We start from the raw sequence: 19,136 nt of genomic DNA, 5'->3' as shown, positions 1-19,136 counted from the left end.
AGCGAAGGCAACGTTCACAATTCATGTGGTGGTTTTGGGATGTTAAACACCACATATAAAATCATCATCAACGTTCACAAAGAGAAAACATTTATTGAACATGAAAATTAAACAAAACAGTTGGTTCATGATGCAAACAACTCAAGAAACATACAGCTGCTAGTCCTCTTATGTGTGTTTCTTTGTCGTTTTTTTCGCACTGCTTCTTGTTATTCGTATCATAACGGTGTCGTGCTTGCCAATGCTGCGCTCATTCCGAGTCGTTGTCGCTGTCTTCAGACAGTGCGCAATCCTCGGGGTCATCAAGTGCATTAGATATGTCGCACTTCTTAAACAGGCACACAATCAAATGTTTTTGGGATGTTGTCCCACGCTGCAGCCCCTCGAGCAATGCACATTTTTTTCATCCACTCAAAGTCCTGCCCGGCTTGAATGTTGGACGATAACTCCGCGGCTAGGACAACTTTCCTTTTATAAGCAGCACTATAATGACACCACCTGTTTGGCGCCGTTGAGGTATGCCACACACAGACCACTCCAAGCGCGACTTTAAATGACTAACCGCTCGCCTCAACACTTACCGCAACAATCAACATGGCGGCTTCAGGTGTGTACTTTAAGCCAGGTGTTGGCTCGGCTACTAATGGTTACAATACCGTCTAGGTGGCACTGTTTGCGCACTACTTTTCTCAATGAAAAATGGTGTGTTTTTCAAAATCCTCGAATCTAAGCCGACCCTACAGTTTGATACAAATAAATTTGAAAAATAACTATCGGCCTAGATTCGAATAAATACGGTAATAGGCACTGTGGCATTTTTTGTTAAAAATGACATCTCAGTAGAGCATGTTTAAATTTTGCTTTCTTGTAAATGTATAGTACTCACAGATGAACAATTCAGGGTTAATTAATGCAAATGCTCTTATTCCCACTGTCATCAGTTCAAGTCGTATCGGCGTGATTCAACTCGAATTCTTAGATCCGAGTCAACATTATCTTAAGAGACTGTATTCGTTACTGCATGGCATGGTTAGCTCGAGCAGTTATGCATACCAGTCATTGCGCTTAAAAATTAGGTGTTTGGGAGTGTGTGAGTATTGCATAGTTCTCTGGCTAAGAACCAGATGTATGTGGTCGGTAGTAATGGCACCTCTCTATACACCTTTGCTATGTATTGATGAAGCTTCAAGAGGCAGTTGCGGCTGCAGGATCAGTAGAATGAGAGCTACATGCCAGTGTTGCCACTCTGCACAGATGCACAGATGCAGATGCAAACACATGAACTGCACAGATGCAAACACACGAACGAACTTGCAAGCAGACATGCACACACATGTATTTTGTTGCAGTTTGATGTGTCACTGCACAGAGCAGAGACAGTACTCTCAGTAAACAGAAAATCTGTTAAATGGAACTGCTGCTCAAATAGAACAACTGCCTTTTCACAATTGGTTTCATACTTGAATTCTCCACCCTTGTCCATCTCTCAGTAAACGTAACTCCTGTTAAATGGAACAAATTTTCTTGATCTCTTCAGGTTTTGTTTCTCGAGAGTATACTGTACATTTACTGGTACTCAATCGTGGCTCGAAATGCCATGCCATGTGAGCATGTAGTGTTAGCAACTGGCAATGTCTCACGTTCATCTGTTGTATGCCAAGGGTGAAGCTGAGAAACTGAAAGTGCCTTCATGATGAAAATAATCATGGCTTCCATTATTGCTGACGTGACTGAAGTAAGGTATGGACAGGCAGAACAAATCTAGGTTTACACTTCTAGCTGCTGTCGTAGTAAAACAATAATAAAAAAGACTATGTGGGTTCATTATGGTGTTGGGTGTTGTGCATTGGGTATAGGAATGAGGTCATTAATAATTGAGATTGGAAGGAGAACATTAATTTCAGCAACTTGTGTGATGTTACAGCGAAAAAAAAAGAAGTGAATGTTTTATTTGCAGAGTCCACAAAGGGTGAAAACATTGACGATACTCCACTAGAAATACTGCAGGAATCACTACCAGTTGATGCACCAGAAGAAATGCAAGAGGAATCCTTGCCAGTTGATACTATTGCAGAAGCTATTGAAGCAGTTGTTGTAGCTGGTACAAAGAGGAAGGTGGGGCGACCTCTAAATACCAAGACCAGGGCAAGGATGCTTGCAGCAGCGAAACGCAAGGCAAAGATGTTGAAGGGTGCCCCGAGAAACAAGAAGATCAAGCTCAAGAAGCCCTCTGCACTGCCCATGACACCTGCATCTGACAGCGAATCGTTGTGCACATTGCCTTCTGCAGTTTCGTTGTCTGCTGCGCCAGGTGCATCTGTTTCTGCTCCTTCATCTGCTCGGCCTACAGGCCTATGTCCAGTAAATTCTGGTGGCAAGCCACCAAAGAAGAAGTCTAAGACGGTCAGCATGTCAGCCAAGGCTCCAGCTTCTACGAGCAGGTTGGCATCGTGCTTTGGTCATTTTAATGCATGTGTTTCAGTTCTCTGCTTGCTTTTCAAAAGTACCAGCGTGGTCTGACTTCACCATCATCTCCCATTAATTTGTAATTGCTAAGAACAGTGCCGAGATGAGCTCTTTGGCTAAGTAAGCACTAAGTGTGGCGTACTACTTTTTAACTTGTTTGATTGCTATTGTTACATTTCATAGTGCTTCATTTGCCGAGTAAAACATTATTATAGTGATGTTAAACATGATTAGAAGAAAGAAAGGGCAGTACAGACATAACTCACTCTCGTAAATATACGTGAAACCTCGATATAACGAACCCAGATATAATGAATCATCAGTCATGAAGAAGTAAATGAAGAACAGCTCTGTCATAGTACAGTGCTTCAAATATATTTTTTAACTAGTTTTTGGGTATAACAAAGTATTTTTGTGTCAGGTGTGACTTTGTAAGAATGAGGTTTGAGTTTATTATGTTTTATAGCATGTGCTGCTTTGAGCTGACAACAGCCAAATTAGGTGGTGTAGTACATCGCTTTCGGTGCCCATCGTATCTATTGTGCACAACAGGGAGGAGGGGGAGAAAAGGCTTAAAGGGCCACTCACTAAGTTTGAGAATTTTGAGCTGACAAGCGCAATGTGTAGACGAGGCGTTCATGATCACATCTGCCAAAATTTGCAATGCTACGCGCCGTATAAATGGGTTAAATTTCAAGATGAACGCTGCTCCCCCTCCCTTCTGCCGGCGCACGCCCAAAGAATGAGGGCATGACGTGCGTGTATGAACGGCCCTATGTACACGGCAATGTGACGTTAGTCCTCTGCGTAGACGACTCTGCTCTGACATTGTAAACAGTGGCACCTGACATGGCGAAAATTATTTAACACGGCATGTGTAGTTTATGTAATTTGTTGCTTGAAGAGAATAATAATGTTCTAGATAAATAATGAAACGCAATAACGGAATGTGAGCGTCTTTTTTTTCCATTTTTCTCCCATGAATTAGCAACGAGATGCGGGGCTAATGTGTCAGTGTTTTGCATGCGTTCGTGTACCTGCGGTCAGTGCATCGAGCAGACGACCGCCGTGGAACTCTCTACGTCTTCGCGCACTCATTTTGCTCATCTATTCTACCGCGTCTTAGCTAGCGTTTCCAAACCATCCCGCAGAAACAGGCAGAAGACCACAAAATAACGCTGGCCAACAAAGCAACGCCGCTCGTGTGCTCGGGCGTTGGACTTGTTTGGGCACGTTATGCGCACATTATCTCTTGGTCGGATGTCTGAGAGGGTGGGGAAGAGATTTGACTTGCGAAGGCTATGCGGAGGAGCAGCAAGGGTTTCGAGCTCGCCTCCTCTCATCCTTGTTTCGCGCCGCTTCAAAAAACCCATTTTCTCTGCTCGTGATGAACCGATTCAAAAAATTTTTGTGGCAAATTGTTCCTCATCAGACACCCAGCAACTTCCACTGTCTAACTAAAATTTGGTATGGGGCCTGGTGAGTGGCCCTTTAATTTATGGCGAAGAATGGTGTCGACTGACGTAATATGGCATGGTGAAAGAGCAGAATCACACTAGGCATCACACCATTGCATGTGAACTGCATATGTGGAGGGTAGTTTAAAGCTTGCCAGCTACAACAAAACGAATCAATTTTTGGGGGTGCTGACACTCCTTGTAAAGTTGTTTGCGCCGCGTGGCCCATGTGTCTCGCGCAGAAGCCCCGTTTCAGGTTACAATTACCAGGTGGTAGGTGGCGTTTAGAACGACGATATCGTTGGCCGAATGATTATAACATCAATCGTGGTCAACACGCTAAGACGTCCTTACACAATATTAAGCAACACTCAACAACATGACAAACAAGGCGGTGTTGCTAACGCCTGACTCACCATGTGGGCCCACCGTAGATGGTATGCTGTGTCGTCCACAGCAGACCCACCGCAGGAGGCAACTGTCCACGCTACTGCCCCACACCACAAGAGACTAGCTTATTTCTTGCACGCCGCCACCAAGGCTTCCCGCCAGGCGTCGCCGCTGGTGCTGAATTTTTCTAACCATGATGGTGATGGTGGCGATAAATGCTCACGAGCACAACGCCACCTTCCCTCTTAGTAGTTGTAACCTGAAATGTGGCTTTTGCACGAGACACATGCGCCACGCATCGCGAACAACTCTACAGGGGGTGCTGACACCCCCACAAGTTATACACTCAAACCTTGATATAACAAACCGGATATAATGAAATATTGGTTATAACGAAGTAAATGAAAAATTGTCTTGCAATAGATATAATAAATTTATGCTCCTGTAAGATGAACTTTGTTATAATGGCATTTTAGTGTAATTTTTTACCTGTTGCTGCAAAAACAAAGTGCGCACCTACATAGGTAGGCATATTAAGTCTGAGACGCATTATGGGTGCTTTGCGACTTACCAAAGTGAAATTTATTGTGTAATTGGTACCTCCTAACTGTATCTGCAGTAGGTGTCCTGAGAGAGTTCACAACAGGCTCTGTGAGAGCCATTCCTCCAGCTTATGCTGTGACCTTTCAGCATGTTCTGTGTAGGCTCAAAGTTAAATTTTTTTATGGCTGCTGCCAGTGTCCGAAACCACTATCGCACAAAAGAAGAAAATAACTTAGTAAATAAAACACCAAGGACACAGCGAGATTCGAACACGGGTCTCCTGCATGCCAGCCCAGTATTCTACCGCACAGCCACGCTGGTGCTTGAAACTCTGTTGCAAGCTTGCCTTAGGCAGGCTTAATGTCGGGAGAGGAATCACATTAGCATGAGTTATGAAGTGTTTTAAAAAACAGCAAATGAACTATCAGATGCCACACAATGCCAATTTGCATAACGAATGGGTCGTAAGATGCTCCAACCTATTGCAAAAGCTTGTTCTTGAACACCTATTAACTGTGGCGCATACACACTTCAGGCATGATTTTTCGTCATCGTCAGCTACTGCATAAAAAATTTGCACAAAATTTCTTGTAAGTGTATGGCGGATACCACGCTCCTCTGAAGAATGACGAAGGATAGCATAGTAAATGCTGGCTTACTACATGAAAATTATGATTACTTATAGCGCAGTGGGTACCCTGAAAGTGCGTTTGTAGCAGTCACCCAAAGGGTGTTTAGAAAAGGCTCTGAAAGACCGCTCTTCCAGCTTTCGCTGTGAGTGTGCTTCGCGTTCCCTGCAGGCCTGGCATTTTTCTTTTTTTCCCATTGCAAAGATGTAGTGTATCACAATGGGGCGGAGGTTGTTGCTACTTCAAAGAAAGCTTATGTGCTTCTTTAGTGCTCTTTACCAAGTTAGCGCATCAAAAGTGAAGGCGCTGCTACAAAATAATTAGATTATTGACTGATAATTGAGATTGAATGAAGAACACTCAGAAGTATTCTTAAGCTAGGTCCTGTAATATTAGGCTTATTAGAGACTATTTTAAGGAGTTTTAATGGTATGTTCTGATTGGATTAGTTAGTCCCAATTTCTTACGAACAAACTCTGCATGTAGTTTTGCACTTCCTTATATGCTGGGGCTGTTGCTGTTGATAATGATTAATTATGATTGAGTATTTTGTAATTGGTGGACTCGTTCACTAATTATGCAATTAACATGATTTGATGTGTTCTGTGATTCTACACTTATGCCATGCAATATTACAAATTAGTTCTGCGGAAAGCTGCAGCCATACAATACTACATATGACTCAGAGATAAACATTGTACGGTGTCTGGTTCTGTCAGGACTGCTGTGCAAGTGTACGAGATGCGGCTACAATATGGCCGTCATCCCTCCCTCCCCAAAGAAGGGATCGATCCACCTGGTTCCGAAACATCAGGCTCTGTTACGTTATTTTGGTTGAGGTTACATTGTTTTTTTTTTCCATTATTTTCTTTGAATTTGCTAACGCGTGTCTTCTTCTGATGGGATGCTTGTATTGGGTATCTTTCCAAAGTATTTTCAAACACTGGAATGGCTTTGTGGTAGAACGCTGGACTGCTATGCACGATGCCTGTGTTTGCCTCTGGCTCAAGCCCACTTTACCTTTGTCAGGACTTTTCACTTGCAGACAAGCCCGATCTTTCACTGACAATGCCACTGATGCCGACACTGATGCAGCATTTTGTGCTGCACAGGCTCTTTAATGTTGTGGTGTTAATACGGCCAGTGTACTCAGAAGTTGGCTTTGTTGTAATAACTGTAAATCGGTGTTTAAGAAAAAAAAAAGAAAGGATGAGTGCTGAGCAAATGAAATAGTACTAAGTCTGTTTTCTTTTGCTTTTAATGTATGAAGTTGCTTTAGAAATCATTATGACAAGCCACTTTATGTTGTTAATTGTCATTAAAATGGGTTTTGAGATGTGCTTTCAATGTGTATTAGTTATGTTTGTTTTCAGGTACCATAGTTATGAAATGTACTGTCATTACGCTTTAGTTATATGCTTTCAGATACCATAGATATGTGTATATTAGGAAGCACATTGTGTTACTGACACGTAACAGTGTAGGTTCTGTTTAAGTAAGAACATATTTCTTACTATACATCAACACAATTTTCTTTTTCATTATGTAGCTGTATTGCATACTTAACCCTGCTTTGATTTGCTTACACTTAGTGAACCACCTCAAGATGACACACCTGTGGTGACAGTAACAAAGCCTTCGACTGATGATGGTACACATCGGACCCGGCGGCGGAGAAGACGTGAACACCAGCTGCCAAAGAAGAAGTACTTGAAAGCAGGTCTTTATTCAAGCTGCTTCAAAGAAGATGGGTGAGTATATGACTTCTTCTTTCTGGTGATAATTTGTGTGGTTGTTTTCAGTTCTGGGCTCTTCAACAGCACCATCTGTGCTAATGCTTGTTGAGGGGGGGGGGGGGCTAGTTCGTTCTAATTCACAGCGAAGGAATAACTGTGTGAAAAGACAAAAAAATATGAAGGCGACAGACAGATGCACTGACTTACAACTACCTTTATTTTCCGAAGTGTACAAAATATATTTACATACACACAAAAATGAAAAAACCTAAAACCACATGTACATGTTGACAGCTCTGTCACAACTGCTTGTTCATCTAACGATTTGCAACGAGGAACCTTTGCTATTTTCTAGTAAGTGTCAGAGAAGTCATGCTTACGAATACACCATCCAGTAAATTTGCTGCTTTAATATTAAATAGGAGGGGAGAACATACAAGAAGGAATGGCCCGAAGTAGTTATCTCTGCTTTGACGTGACTCTCTCTACATAGAAATTGTATGTCCATGTGCTCAGATTTGGGTGCACGTTAAAAACCCCAGGTGGTCGAAATTTACGGAGCCCTCCACCACGGCGTCTCTCATAATCATTTGGTGGTTTTGGGATGTTAAACCTCACATATAAATCAACCAATCATCTCTACATAGACAATGTTGCTCTGACGTCACCCACAGTAGCACTTACGTGACACTGCAAGAATTATTCGAAGTGATGTGTCATTCGTTTGTGTATCTGTTGCTTGAATTGATAAATCAATGCACGCGTGACCTTGTATGCTCATGACATGCTCATGCGCATGTGTTATGTGATCCTCCGGCTCTGATGCCGAGGAGGGCAAAGAAGGGATTTGGTTTGAAAAACCACACTGGGCAAATGGCAAGTGTTTCACGCTCACCTCCCTACATCATGGTTTTGCTCCACCTCAAAATATTTGTTTTCTCAACTTGAAATGAACCAGTTTGAAAAATTCTTGTGGCATAATGCTCTTTATAGAGCTCACATCTTCCAATGTCTAATTAAAATTTCTTATGCTGCATGGTAAGAGGCTTTTTTGGAGGGGGCGTGACAGGGGAAACTATTAACGCGATAGCAGTGAAGAGCTCGTTTTATAGAAATTTCGGTGTCGGTGTGGGAGTCGATGGTTGTGAGCGAAAAATCATCATCTTGTGTGTGACCCAAAAAATCACAAATAATTCAAATAAAATAAACAACAAAAAATTCCGGGTTCAAGTGAGGATCGAACCCCAGCCGTTCGCGGTACCACATAGCCATGCCTCTGATTGGAAATATAATTAAAATAACTTCCTCTGCTTGGAAATGTTGTAGGCTTTACAAACACACATGCCCTGTATACAGGCTTCACAATAAAACATGCAATATCGTGTTAATATTGCATGGTACAAGGGTGCATTTTTATCGGGCGTCAGAACGCATGATTATCACAACGACTTTATAGTTTAAAGCACACAGGTAGTGGGTGCATAGCAAGTTGAAAAAGATGTAATGTGCCTGATTGCTCGTGGTTTAAAACGTTACCCGTTATGCAGAATGCAGCCATATTCCAAAGCTTACACAAGCTACTTTCAACTTTATCAATTACCTTGTAGTATTCCATAATCCAAACATATCAAGTAACATTGTGCAGTCAAAACTATGCACTAAGTGGTTGAAGTATGCATTAGGGGCAGAATATTGCTATTGCGCTCGACAGGCGAAGCTTGTGGGGTATCGAATTGGCGAGCGCCACCACCTTGCTCTTGGAATGAACGGACAAAGTAGACACAGTCGGTCCAAACCAAACCACAACATACATTTATTTAACTACTTTTTGAACGAGGATATTATCTGCCGAATGATTATAACATAAATCATGATGAACACACTAGGACATTCTTACACAATATTACCATACACTCCAAAACGTCACAAACACAATAACACACCCAAGGCGGCATCGCCAACGCTTGACTTCCCACAAGGGCCCCCGACCATAACCCGTGGTGCCACGCACCGGGAACCCACGCTAGAGACAACCGTTCGCGGCAACCGCCACGTGCAGAAGAGACCAGCTTATTTCTCGCTCGCCGCTACCAAGGCTATTTGTCGCCGGCGCTATACCATGATGATGATTGTGGTGATCAACGCTCGCGAACACAACGCCACCTACCACCTGGTAGTTGTAACCCGAAATGCGGCTTTTGGGCAAGACGTGCGTCACGCAGCGCAAACAACTTTACAGGGAGTGTCAGCACCCCCACTAGCTTAAGAGTCTAAAAATTTTTTTTTGTGCTGTTGTTGAGGACTTGGTGATGAAATTTGTCATGCAGGTATAATTGGTTATGCTGATATCAAAACTGAAATCGGTTGTGAGCTATTTTTTGTAGTTTTTTGACATAGAACTCTTGGTAGGCTCTCATTGTCATTTCATAATTAATAAATAATGGGACATTCATTTGTGAAGAATTTTACATAACAGTATTCTCTAAGGCCCATTCAGGGTTTTAAAGCTATTGGTTTATTTTTTAACATTCCAGCGAGCACACAAAAAAGTTTGAAATATCTTGTATATGTTGCCCTAATTACAACTTTTAGAAAAAGGCCTATTATAGTAATCTGTATGATGTGCAGACAAATAACAATAAATAAGTGCAGGTGTTGTTGGGTAGAAAAAGTGACTGTTGGACTTCCCTCCTTGCGAGCCTTTTTTTAACGTTCTTGTTTATGAAGCCAGGAAAAGCCAGTTTAAAGTTGTATTTGCTGAAATTTGCTTGAACGAATTTGATAGCTCCCATGCTCTTTTTTAGCTGCTGTGATTATTATTGTTTAAGTTGCTAACCAAGATCGTACAGTGTCAGAACTTGTTAGTCATCTGGAACAAGCCGATGCCTAATGGCATTTACATTAAAGAGATGCTGTTGTCTTGTTTACTTCATTGCAGGAGTTTGTCCAAGGATGGTGGGGAAGTTGCAAGTACAGAGACTTCACTACCAGAACAGCTGAGCTCGCTAAATCTGAAGTAGGTTTCCCCTGTAAATCATGTTCTGAATTTCTATGCTTCCACATGTTACTATAATAGTGGTGTTCAAACATGGTTGTTTTGTGAGTGTGATTGTATTTAACACGATGCATTGCTCCAGTTTTACTTCTGATTATGGCCAGAATCGTGGTCATGTCCTGCTGCCCCTATTTTATGCAGCTTTGTGATTTGAGATTTTGTGCCAGGGAAATGTCATCATCTAATCAGATCCCTGAAATTCTTGTGCCTACTGTGACAGACCGAAGCAGACATGAATTATGTTGTACGCATGTATGAAGCATGGTATTTTCTGAAACCAGAGCACAGTAATTCAAGAAAGCTGTAGCATTGGACATGCTTCAGCTACAATCCTGTTTGTACTGCACTTTTGTGTAGTTTGGGCAAAAAAAAAAATCAATGAGTGAAGTACAGGGAGTAAACTGAAGAGCAGTACGAAGTGGTGGAACTGTGCAGTCACACCTGATGAATTCGCACATAGTAAAACCATGCAATCAGTAAACAAAATCTCTCGTCCCAATTGCTTTCATGTGTCCTCTGTGGTGATAAATCCATCGTCATCATCATTCTCAGCCGTTGCTCTGTCCACTACAGCATAAGTGTCTCTTCCAATTATCCTCAACTTGCCCTACCTCGTGTGAGCTTGTTTCGATGGTTTACTGTGGACCTCTGAATTTGGTTGCTCCATCTGACTCATTGCACTCGTCGCCAGAATTTCCTATCTGTTGGCAGCCATTATGTTGCTCTTGCTGAGCACTGGTTGTCTGTTCTACGTGCTCACGTGACTGGAAATTCAGGTGCCATAAATATACCTAGTCAACATATTATAGGTATTCTGGTGGCCTGATTAGTGCTATTCTGATAATTTGGCTTTGGGAAAGGCTGTTGAAAAGCTAAAATCCTTGTTAGAGGCTCTCACTATCAAAGCCCCACTGACAATGTTGGCATATTCAGAGGAGTTCCCAATTGAACAGCCATTGCTTGCTGCGGTTATCCTATGCCTGGGGTACTGAAACTTTCTGGCTTTGAGGTAATGGTTGTGTAGAGAAATAGGAGCGCAATACGTGGACAAGGACAGGAAAGACACTGACAAGTGCTTGTCTGTGTCTTTCCTGTCTCTGTCTACAAATCGCGCTAACATTTCAAACCATTATGAATCACCAACTCGCCCAATCAACCATTTTGAGGAAATCCAACAGCTTCTACAGAGCTCCAGTGAACCTCCCCACTTTTTCCGACTGGGTAATGTCGAGGGGTGGGGCCTTATCGATAATGCATCTAGTCATCACTGGTGAATTGGTGTGACTGGCAGGTCGCGGGATCAAATCCCGGCTGCGGCGGCTGCATTTTTGAAGGAGGTGAAAATGCTGCAGGCTTGTGTGCTCCTATGCAACCTAATCCTGATAACAAGAGTTCATGACCAGGCAGACATACGGCTTTTCTGGTTTGATTGTTGAGCATGTGTCTCACACTACTCTCGTGAGCAAGAATTGAAAGCACAGAATGAGTGGCCTCTGTGGGTCCACAAATTGCTCGCATTTCAGAGTGCGCATTATGATGGCAAATCCTAATGCAGCTGCTTCGTAGGTCTCTGGCTGTGCTATGTGCAGATGTGGCATGCAATGGCTTTGTTAAATAAAAAATTCGGTGGAGATTTTCTCATCAAAAGCAATAAGATGTGTGTTAAAGGTAGTAGAGCAGGATTAGGTTGCATTTCTTCTGACTGCTCGCTGAACCCAAAAACACCTTTAATGGAACCACCACTTTCCACAGAACCTAATTTGAAAAGACCTGTCCTGCAGTGGACTAGTAGTGACGAGACCCATAAAGCATCTCATTCAGATGATTCGTCTGCCAACACCTTAATTTATGGCATCAGTGTAGGGTGCCTACTAGGTGCCAATAAGTCATCTTAAACAATTTTATGAACGAAGGGAGCCTTGAACTTGTTGATCAAATTCTTTAAGGAGATCTTTTTCAATGCAGATCATGCTGATTTTTCTTGACTGTGCTTGGGCTAGTATGACTATGAGTTGGCTAAATGGCATACCTGTGGCGCATGACACTTTTGAAAGGCCATCAATTCAATGGCCAGCGAAGCGCCACAACTACATCAACTTTCTAGAGTTGTCATACCTGTGTCACATGACACTTTTGAAAGCCATCAATTCAATGGCCAGCGAAGCGCCACAACTACATCGACATTCTAGAGTTGTGGCGCTGCTACGTGGTAGTTTTGAACAGCCATTCAGTGGTTCTGGAGTTCCTTGCAAAAAAATTGTTGGGAGCTACAAATTGTTATTTTCGTATTCATGTCACCAAAAGTTGGACTATACAAAACTTCTTAAAAGCACGAATGTGTGTTGTTTGTGTTTTAAAATGTTAATAAATTTTTTATGCATGGCTTTGAATAGGTATTTTGTTTTAAGTTGTTGAGCAGTGAAATGTGAGAAATATACGGAAAGACATCATGCACATCACTGTTACCGAGAGTATCTGAAGTTCGCACATTTCAAGTGGCGAAAATACTTCATTCACTAATTCATAACATTCAAATATGCTGTTTTTAAAGCATACTGGTTAAATTTATTTTCCCAATTGTCAGTACGAGCACACTGTGAATGAGAGGGCATGTTCGCACTGTTTTGGTTCCCGTCGCTTAGTGACCATTTAAGTTTCGATAGAGTTGTAGGGTGCTTTGTCGACTCGGTAGACTATGACTCCACAGCCTTTCAAATGACCTATGTAGCAGCTCCTGCTTGACGATTGAGCCAATAAACTATCAGTTTGAGGACTATCCAAGCACACTGTTATTATTTGCAGAAGGTGACACGGCATTTAGGAAAAATCTCTGCAAGCTATTTGCTTGAGTGTTTGGATGAAGATTAGCGAGCTCAGGGGCATTCGTTTATCATGTGTGCCTTGGACCAGTGTTTTTAATAGTTGCAAAATCTCTTTCAAGGTTTTTTTAACAAAGTTTTAGTCTGCACATTATTTTAAAATAAATAGTAGTCACAAAAGTGAAGTGCATTCATCATGCAAGGGACAAGCTGGTACAATCAACTGAGACTTTATAATTAAATTGTTGTCTTTGCATCTCAGCAAGGATATGTCCCCTGCAAGAATTCTAATGTCTACTACTTGTTCAGTGTATGCTTTAGGTGTGTCTTGACTGTTTGAAGTTTTGCAAACTATCATAACTAACTCACGATGCAAGGTCTCATTGCACTGCTTTTCTGCACGTTCTCTGGACATCTGCTGTGTTGCAGTAGTTTTTTATAACATGTAAAACTGCCACACGGCTACGGTCTGATCACCCTATTCTTGAGTGTGCCTGCATTCAATAATTAATCCTACCTCAACAAAATGGACAGTGCCACCTTGTTGATGTAGATATTGTGTGTTAACAGAAGTGCATGATTTATGAGATAGACTTTCTAATCAGGTGGCATTTTCTTGTATGTACTGCAGTGGTGGTGTATTTCTCCTGTTGATTGTAATAATTACTTGGCAGATACATTGAAACGCAGCAAAACACAGTAAAATGCAGTATCATGTTCAGTCAAAGGCTGGCATAGAGCTTTGCACGATGCAGTTAAATAAGTTCAACTTTGACCTAATTGCGAATAGACAGGGTAGGGCTCATGATAAAAAGTCGTTTGTTCCCATGAGGGCTTCAATTCTGCATTTGTCTTGCCCCTGCACCCTGTCACTACGCTCTGCTTTCTCTTCCTCCTGTCCTCTCCCTTTTATCATTACTGCTGATGCCACCGCTGCTGCTGCTGCTTGGGTGCTGTGTGTGCTGCCCTCAGTGCTGTACTGTGTTGGGCACCCTCACCCGACGGCTTCCACCTAACCACCACCTCCACTGTGCCCCCAGAGGAAATGGTGGCCGCCACCATCAAAACAGAGCCTCTCTGGTACTGCTTTCATAAGAATTACACTCTTTCTCTCAAGGGACTTTGCCATCTCTGGCTAGGCTCAGGATGTGTGTGTGGGACGCCCATGCATAAACTAGCATCTGTGCTTCCAGATTTCTTCGATAGTTCATCAACTGCTGCACTTTACATGGCACTTTTTTTGTTGCCTTTGATATATTTGTGGTGAGGCCTTCAGCATGTGCTACCATGTCACAGACAGTGTAAAGGAATCACGCATGATCTAACTTCCGAAATTGCTTGTTGCCACTCAATATCTGATGCCAAGCCTATGTGGCCGCTTGTTTGTGGCGTGAAGATATGGATCTTGGTTGCAATGCCACATGCTATCTTGTTTTTTTTTATGTACTAAGATGTGTAATATGGCTGTTCGGTGTACAAGGGAGCGAAAAATAGGCCGCTTGCAGTCTTCTGATCTCCACGACCAAGCCTAAGGGACCGCTTGTCTTCTGCGTAGAGATATGGATCTGGTTTGCCATGCCAGATGCCAACTTTCATTGTTGTCTATTGCATGTTAGCATATGTGATGAGGCCAGTCAGGGCCCAAGGCAGTGAAGGAGCACCATGGTTTTATGATTTACTTGGCAATGTTTGAAACTGGCCAGCAATTTTCAATATGCAAAAAGAGCGACATTTCTGATGTCACGCTGGTGGACTTTGTCAACACCCTTTCAATGAAGCTGATCCAAAATATTGTCTCGGGCAATATTGAACAAAATCCATGAGTCAATAACATCATGAATATCATTCTGGAGATAGTGGATTGATGACTGTCGCTTCGACAACGCTGGTGTAAAGCAGAAGTGCCTTCTTCTTGTAGTCAATTTAGAGTTGATGGCCCAGTAAGGTCTTGGCCTACATGTACCCAGGTAATAAGATGAATGAAAGAAGAAACGTTACCTCACTCTGTTTCAAAGTCTTGTTCCTTTGAAGTTTTTTTTATTGGCGTTTATTATATGAAAGATATTCGAAAAGTACATATTGGGTACTCGTAATATGCCCTATTCGGTTCGTTATTCAAAACTTTTGAGTATTTGCACACCTCTGCACATTCAATTTCAATGAGGGCTGCTATGCAGCGTGTGAATTCTTGCCCCTCTCTGCTACTCTTCGTGAGGCAGAGTGATACTGCATGATGAGTGATGCATTTTCTGAGAGACTTTTCTTGTTCAGTGAAACTAACACGGAGGAAGAAGAAGAAGGTGGCCACACGGTGCCTATGGAGGAGGAGAGGTGTGTGGGCCTAATGCCATCGCCCATCCACGCTGGCAAGTACCTGCGCCAGAAGCGAGCCGACTTCCAGCTTTCTTACGACATTTGGTGGCTGCACAAGAACAAGCAGGTCAGTGTACACAACGCTTTTCACCCAGCTGTGGCTCGCTTGAAGCCCTGAAGTTCATTTCGAAAACTCTTTGCCATAATTTTTCATTAATGCTAATAAAGACACCTATTTTTTTCATTGTAAAGAACTTCATGTGTCATCAGATCTATGTTTGAGGCCAACCGAATGTGTGAATTTGTGGCACACTCTCTGCGAAATATCCATACGGTTTATTGAGTATTTACATACGTGTTATTCTAGAAGTGCTGGCCAGTGCCGCTCGCACTGGCAAACGCTCCCAAGATTACACAAACATAATCAAAGGGATGCTAGCTGTAATGTGCGCTTCATCGCTGCATGCTAGTATTAGCATAAAGAACACAAACTCATCAATAAAGCTGCAGCTAGTAGTCACGCTATCATGGTTTGTGAAATGCTAGTAAATTGGTATAAACACATTGAAAACACTTTGGGACCATGACGATTATGAACAAAACACTCTTTCAAGCACTTCATAGCGGGGTGAGCCTTATGTACTTGACAGCTTCATCATAATGCATGCTCTCAGGGCTAATGGTAAAATACGTATACAAACAAAGAAGGCAGTGTGGTCAACTTAAGCTATCGGCAGTCTTGTTTACAGTGTTCTATAAATTTTACTGCTTGTATTCTTGTGATGATACAACATGCGCCGGAAGTTTTTTGTTGTGAAAAGACATCTTAACAAGTGTGGATAGCTGGGTGTAGATCCATTGTAGCAAACGGCACGGAAAACAAGACTGACACAGAGGAAAAAGAGAAGAGAACAAGCGCTGTGTCTATCTTGTTTTTTGCACTGTTTTCTACCATGAAACGTGGACAAGTGTCCCTTAATATTTAGTGTGCTTTGTGACCATTTTAAAAAGTCTTACAGGAGACCCTCCATGTAAAATTCCTGCAGTGCATGAGTTAAAATTGATTCTATATATTGAAATTGTGACACAAGTATCTTTCTTTTTCTGGTTTTTCGTAATCTTTCATTGGTACACATTTTTCATTGCAGCTTCTTTATAGCTACGATCCAGTCAACAACTACAAACGGATTAAATCAAGTAAGTGTTTTTATGGGCATTACTTTACATGCATCGCTTTTGCATGTGTCACTCTCTAAAATGCGTCGCGTGCATTTTTGTAGTTTTTTTTGGTTTAAATATGAAGGATCAATGACCATAAAATAATGGTTCTTTGGACTTTTTTGTGTGCATAGAAAAGCACATGTAAGTATTTGAAGTGAGCTCCACTTTTTGAACAATCTAGGATCTTTTTTGCAACATTTTGATAATCATCGTAAGTTATAGTATTAGTGAATGTCGCTGTACTTGAGCTACCAATTTTTTTCACTTGCTCGCACAGATGTGTACGTTGACGTTAAACCGGTGTCCAAATATGAAGTCCAGAGCTGTAACTGTAGCCGACCGAAGACCAAAGTGGACAAGGGCTGTGGTGCAGACTGCCTGAACAGGTAATGTGACGCTGTATATTACATTTCCAATTCAATCACCAATATACAGTGGTTACAGATACTACTTGGTGCTTGCAAAAGCTTTTACAAAAGCTTACTTCCTGCCTTATGCTCTTTTCCGACCAACAGCAGAAGGCTTATACAAGCTGCTATGTCTGCGACTCCGTGGATTTTTTTTAAGCGCCATAGTATGCAATCGTAATTCCTATAACCGAAGGTTTGTTTGCTTATTACACTTGCTGTGGGCGAAACCATGGATGCTAATGGGCTGTGTCCCCCTCAGTTCTGAAAGCATCCGCTAGGCCTGTGCACACAAGTTGTAACAAAGCTCTAATTAGCTGTGGTCGAAAACTTGACTACTAGGGATGATTACAGCGTTCATGCTTTTCTAAAGAATTGTGTGCAGCTTACGTGCATAGAATGTAAGAGGAGCTACGAAGCACTGACTCACTAATGCACAATCATGGGTAGCTTAGCTGCTATGCATTTTCTGAAGGCACTCGGTAGGCACAGAACTGCTGCTTGCTGCAGCCTCTGGAGAAGAGACTGCGGTTGCTATTGATATGATCACGGATAGTGCTCACATAAGTTATGCACGCTGAGTAAAATTCAGACAAGTTTGCTGCTAGAATTGCAGCCATGTTTGCCAGCAATGTAATTGCGGATGGCTACCACACCTTCATGAAGACCCAGGGCTAACCCAGTGTCACATGCTGTGGTTAGCGTTAATAGGCACGAAACATTCTGGCTTTCCTGTCGTTACCATGAAGTTCACACAGATAAGGTTACAGATTGCCATATTGTTTTAAGTGTGAATACACTTTATAAGCGACCCCAAACCATCCACCGCCGTCGGCGGCGTCCGCAGTCTTCTCTCTATCTTTAAAAGAAAGAGGACTTGGCGGGCCGCAGCGTGACGCTCTATCGAATAAGCCACGGATGCGACGCAGATATCGGTGTCAGTAACGCTCCTTATACCCCCTCCCCCTTCGCTTGCTCCTCCGCTCTCCTCGCTCGCTGCAGCTGCGCGCGCACCTCTCTCTCTCGCGCGCCCGCCTTCTCTCTCAGTCTCCCGTCGAGAGCGGGTCGTGAGGGGGGAGTAAAGTTAAAATCCGTTGGCATTCGCCAGTGAGTTAACGTAAACTCCCCCGTGTGATCAAATTGCGATTCCCAGGAACCATTACACCATAAAGGCACCATAGTGTGATTAATAAATATAATAGTGCGACTTAATAAATACCCCTCATAGCATCACCCCGTGTATTCGCACTTAACCATGTTCACCCTCGGGGAAATGCTTGGGAGTTTTTACTATGAAGATCACACAGATAAAGTTACAGATTGCCATAGTGTTTCGGTCGACTGCGAGCACCATTCTCACTCTTTGTGTAATACATTTTATTTATTTATTTATTTATTTTACCCTCAGGGCCAAATGGCATTACAGAGGGGTGTGGGTTATTTACAAAAAAAGATTTAAATAACAAAAAAGCAGTGAGTACTGTTAGATCATACAAAGAAATCTCTTTAAAAGTACAATGTCTGCTAATACACTATATAATAATACATGTTAGGTAATACAACACCGAACACAATTATTCAATGTTAGCTATCAAGAAAAGTAACTTATTACATAATGTCAGCTAATCCATCACGCAAAAAGTTGGTATCGTTAATAGTGATGATGTCACCTGGAAGTCTGTTCCACTCCTTTAATGTGCGAGGCAAAAATGAATTGAAGAAAGTTTTTGTGTTGTGATGCCTATTTTGTGGTGGTGGTCAATAGGGCGGAATGTGTGCTGTGGGCAAAGTAGTAGTTAGTCATGCAAGATGGGATGATGGTATATCTTGTGAAATAGTGTTAAACGAGAGACTTTCCTGCGAGATGTTAAAGAAGGGAGTGCAAGGGAAGTTCTCATGGTTGAAATGCTCGCGGTTCTGTTATAATTAGGCAATATAAAATGAACGGACTTATTCTGAACAAGTTTAAGGGAAGTTCCCAGATTAATATAGGCGGGGTCCCACATGTCTGTAATCTATATATATATATAGGGTATTAGTGTTTTACAAAGCTGTAGCTTTAAGCCATGTGGAGCGTTAAAAAAGTTACATCGTAAATAG

At 42.2% G+C, this 19,136-nt stretch overlaps 1 protein-coding gene across 2 annotated transcripts in view; it reads left to right on the top strand.

Annotated features, from left to right (window-relative positions):
• Positions 1-19,136, top strand: part of ash1 (histone-lysine N-methyltransferase ash1) — a 69,027-nt gene that overhangs the window by 17,947 nt on the left and 31,944 nt on the right. Inside the window, exons 5-11 of one of the 2 annotated variants that reach the window (XM_075893126.1) lie at positions 1,958-2,441; positions 7,078-7,236; positions 10,160-10,237; positions 14,068-14,175; positions 15,367-15,535; positions 16,557-16,605; positions 16,907-17,015. In XM_075893126.1, the coding sequence (XP_075749241.1) occupies positions 1,958-2,441; positions 7,078-7,236; positions 10,160-10,237; positions 14,068-14,175; positions 15,367-15,535; positions 16,557-16,605; positions 16,907-17,015 (1,156 nt within the window). The remainder of the gene's footprint in view (positions 1-1,957; positions 2,442-7,077; positions 7,237-10,159; positions 10,238-14,067; positions 14,176-15,366; positions 15,536-16,556; positions 16,606-16,906; positions 17,016-19,136) is intronic. The other variant, XM_075893132.1, reaches the window with a different exon arrangement.

Source organism: Rhipicephalus microplus, chromosome 1, assembly GCF_043290135.1.
Source record: "Rhipicephalus microplus isolate Deutch F79 chromosome 1, USDA_Rmic, whole genome shotgun sequence".
Lineage (NCBI taxonomy): Eukaryota > Metazoa > Arthropoda > Arachnida > Ixodida > Ixodidae > Rhipicephalus > Rhipicephalus microplus.
The sequence above is the reverse complement of the archived record's forward strand: the minus strand, read 5'-3'. Positions and strand labels throughout refer to the sequence as shown.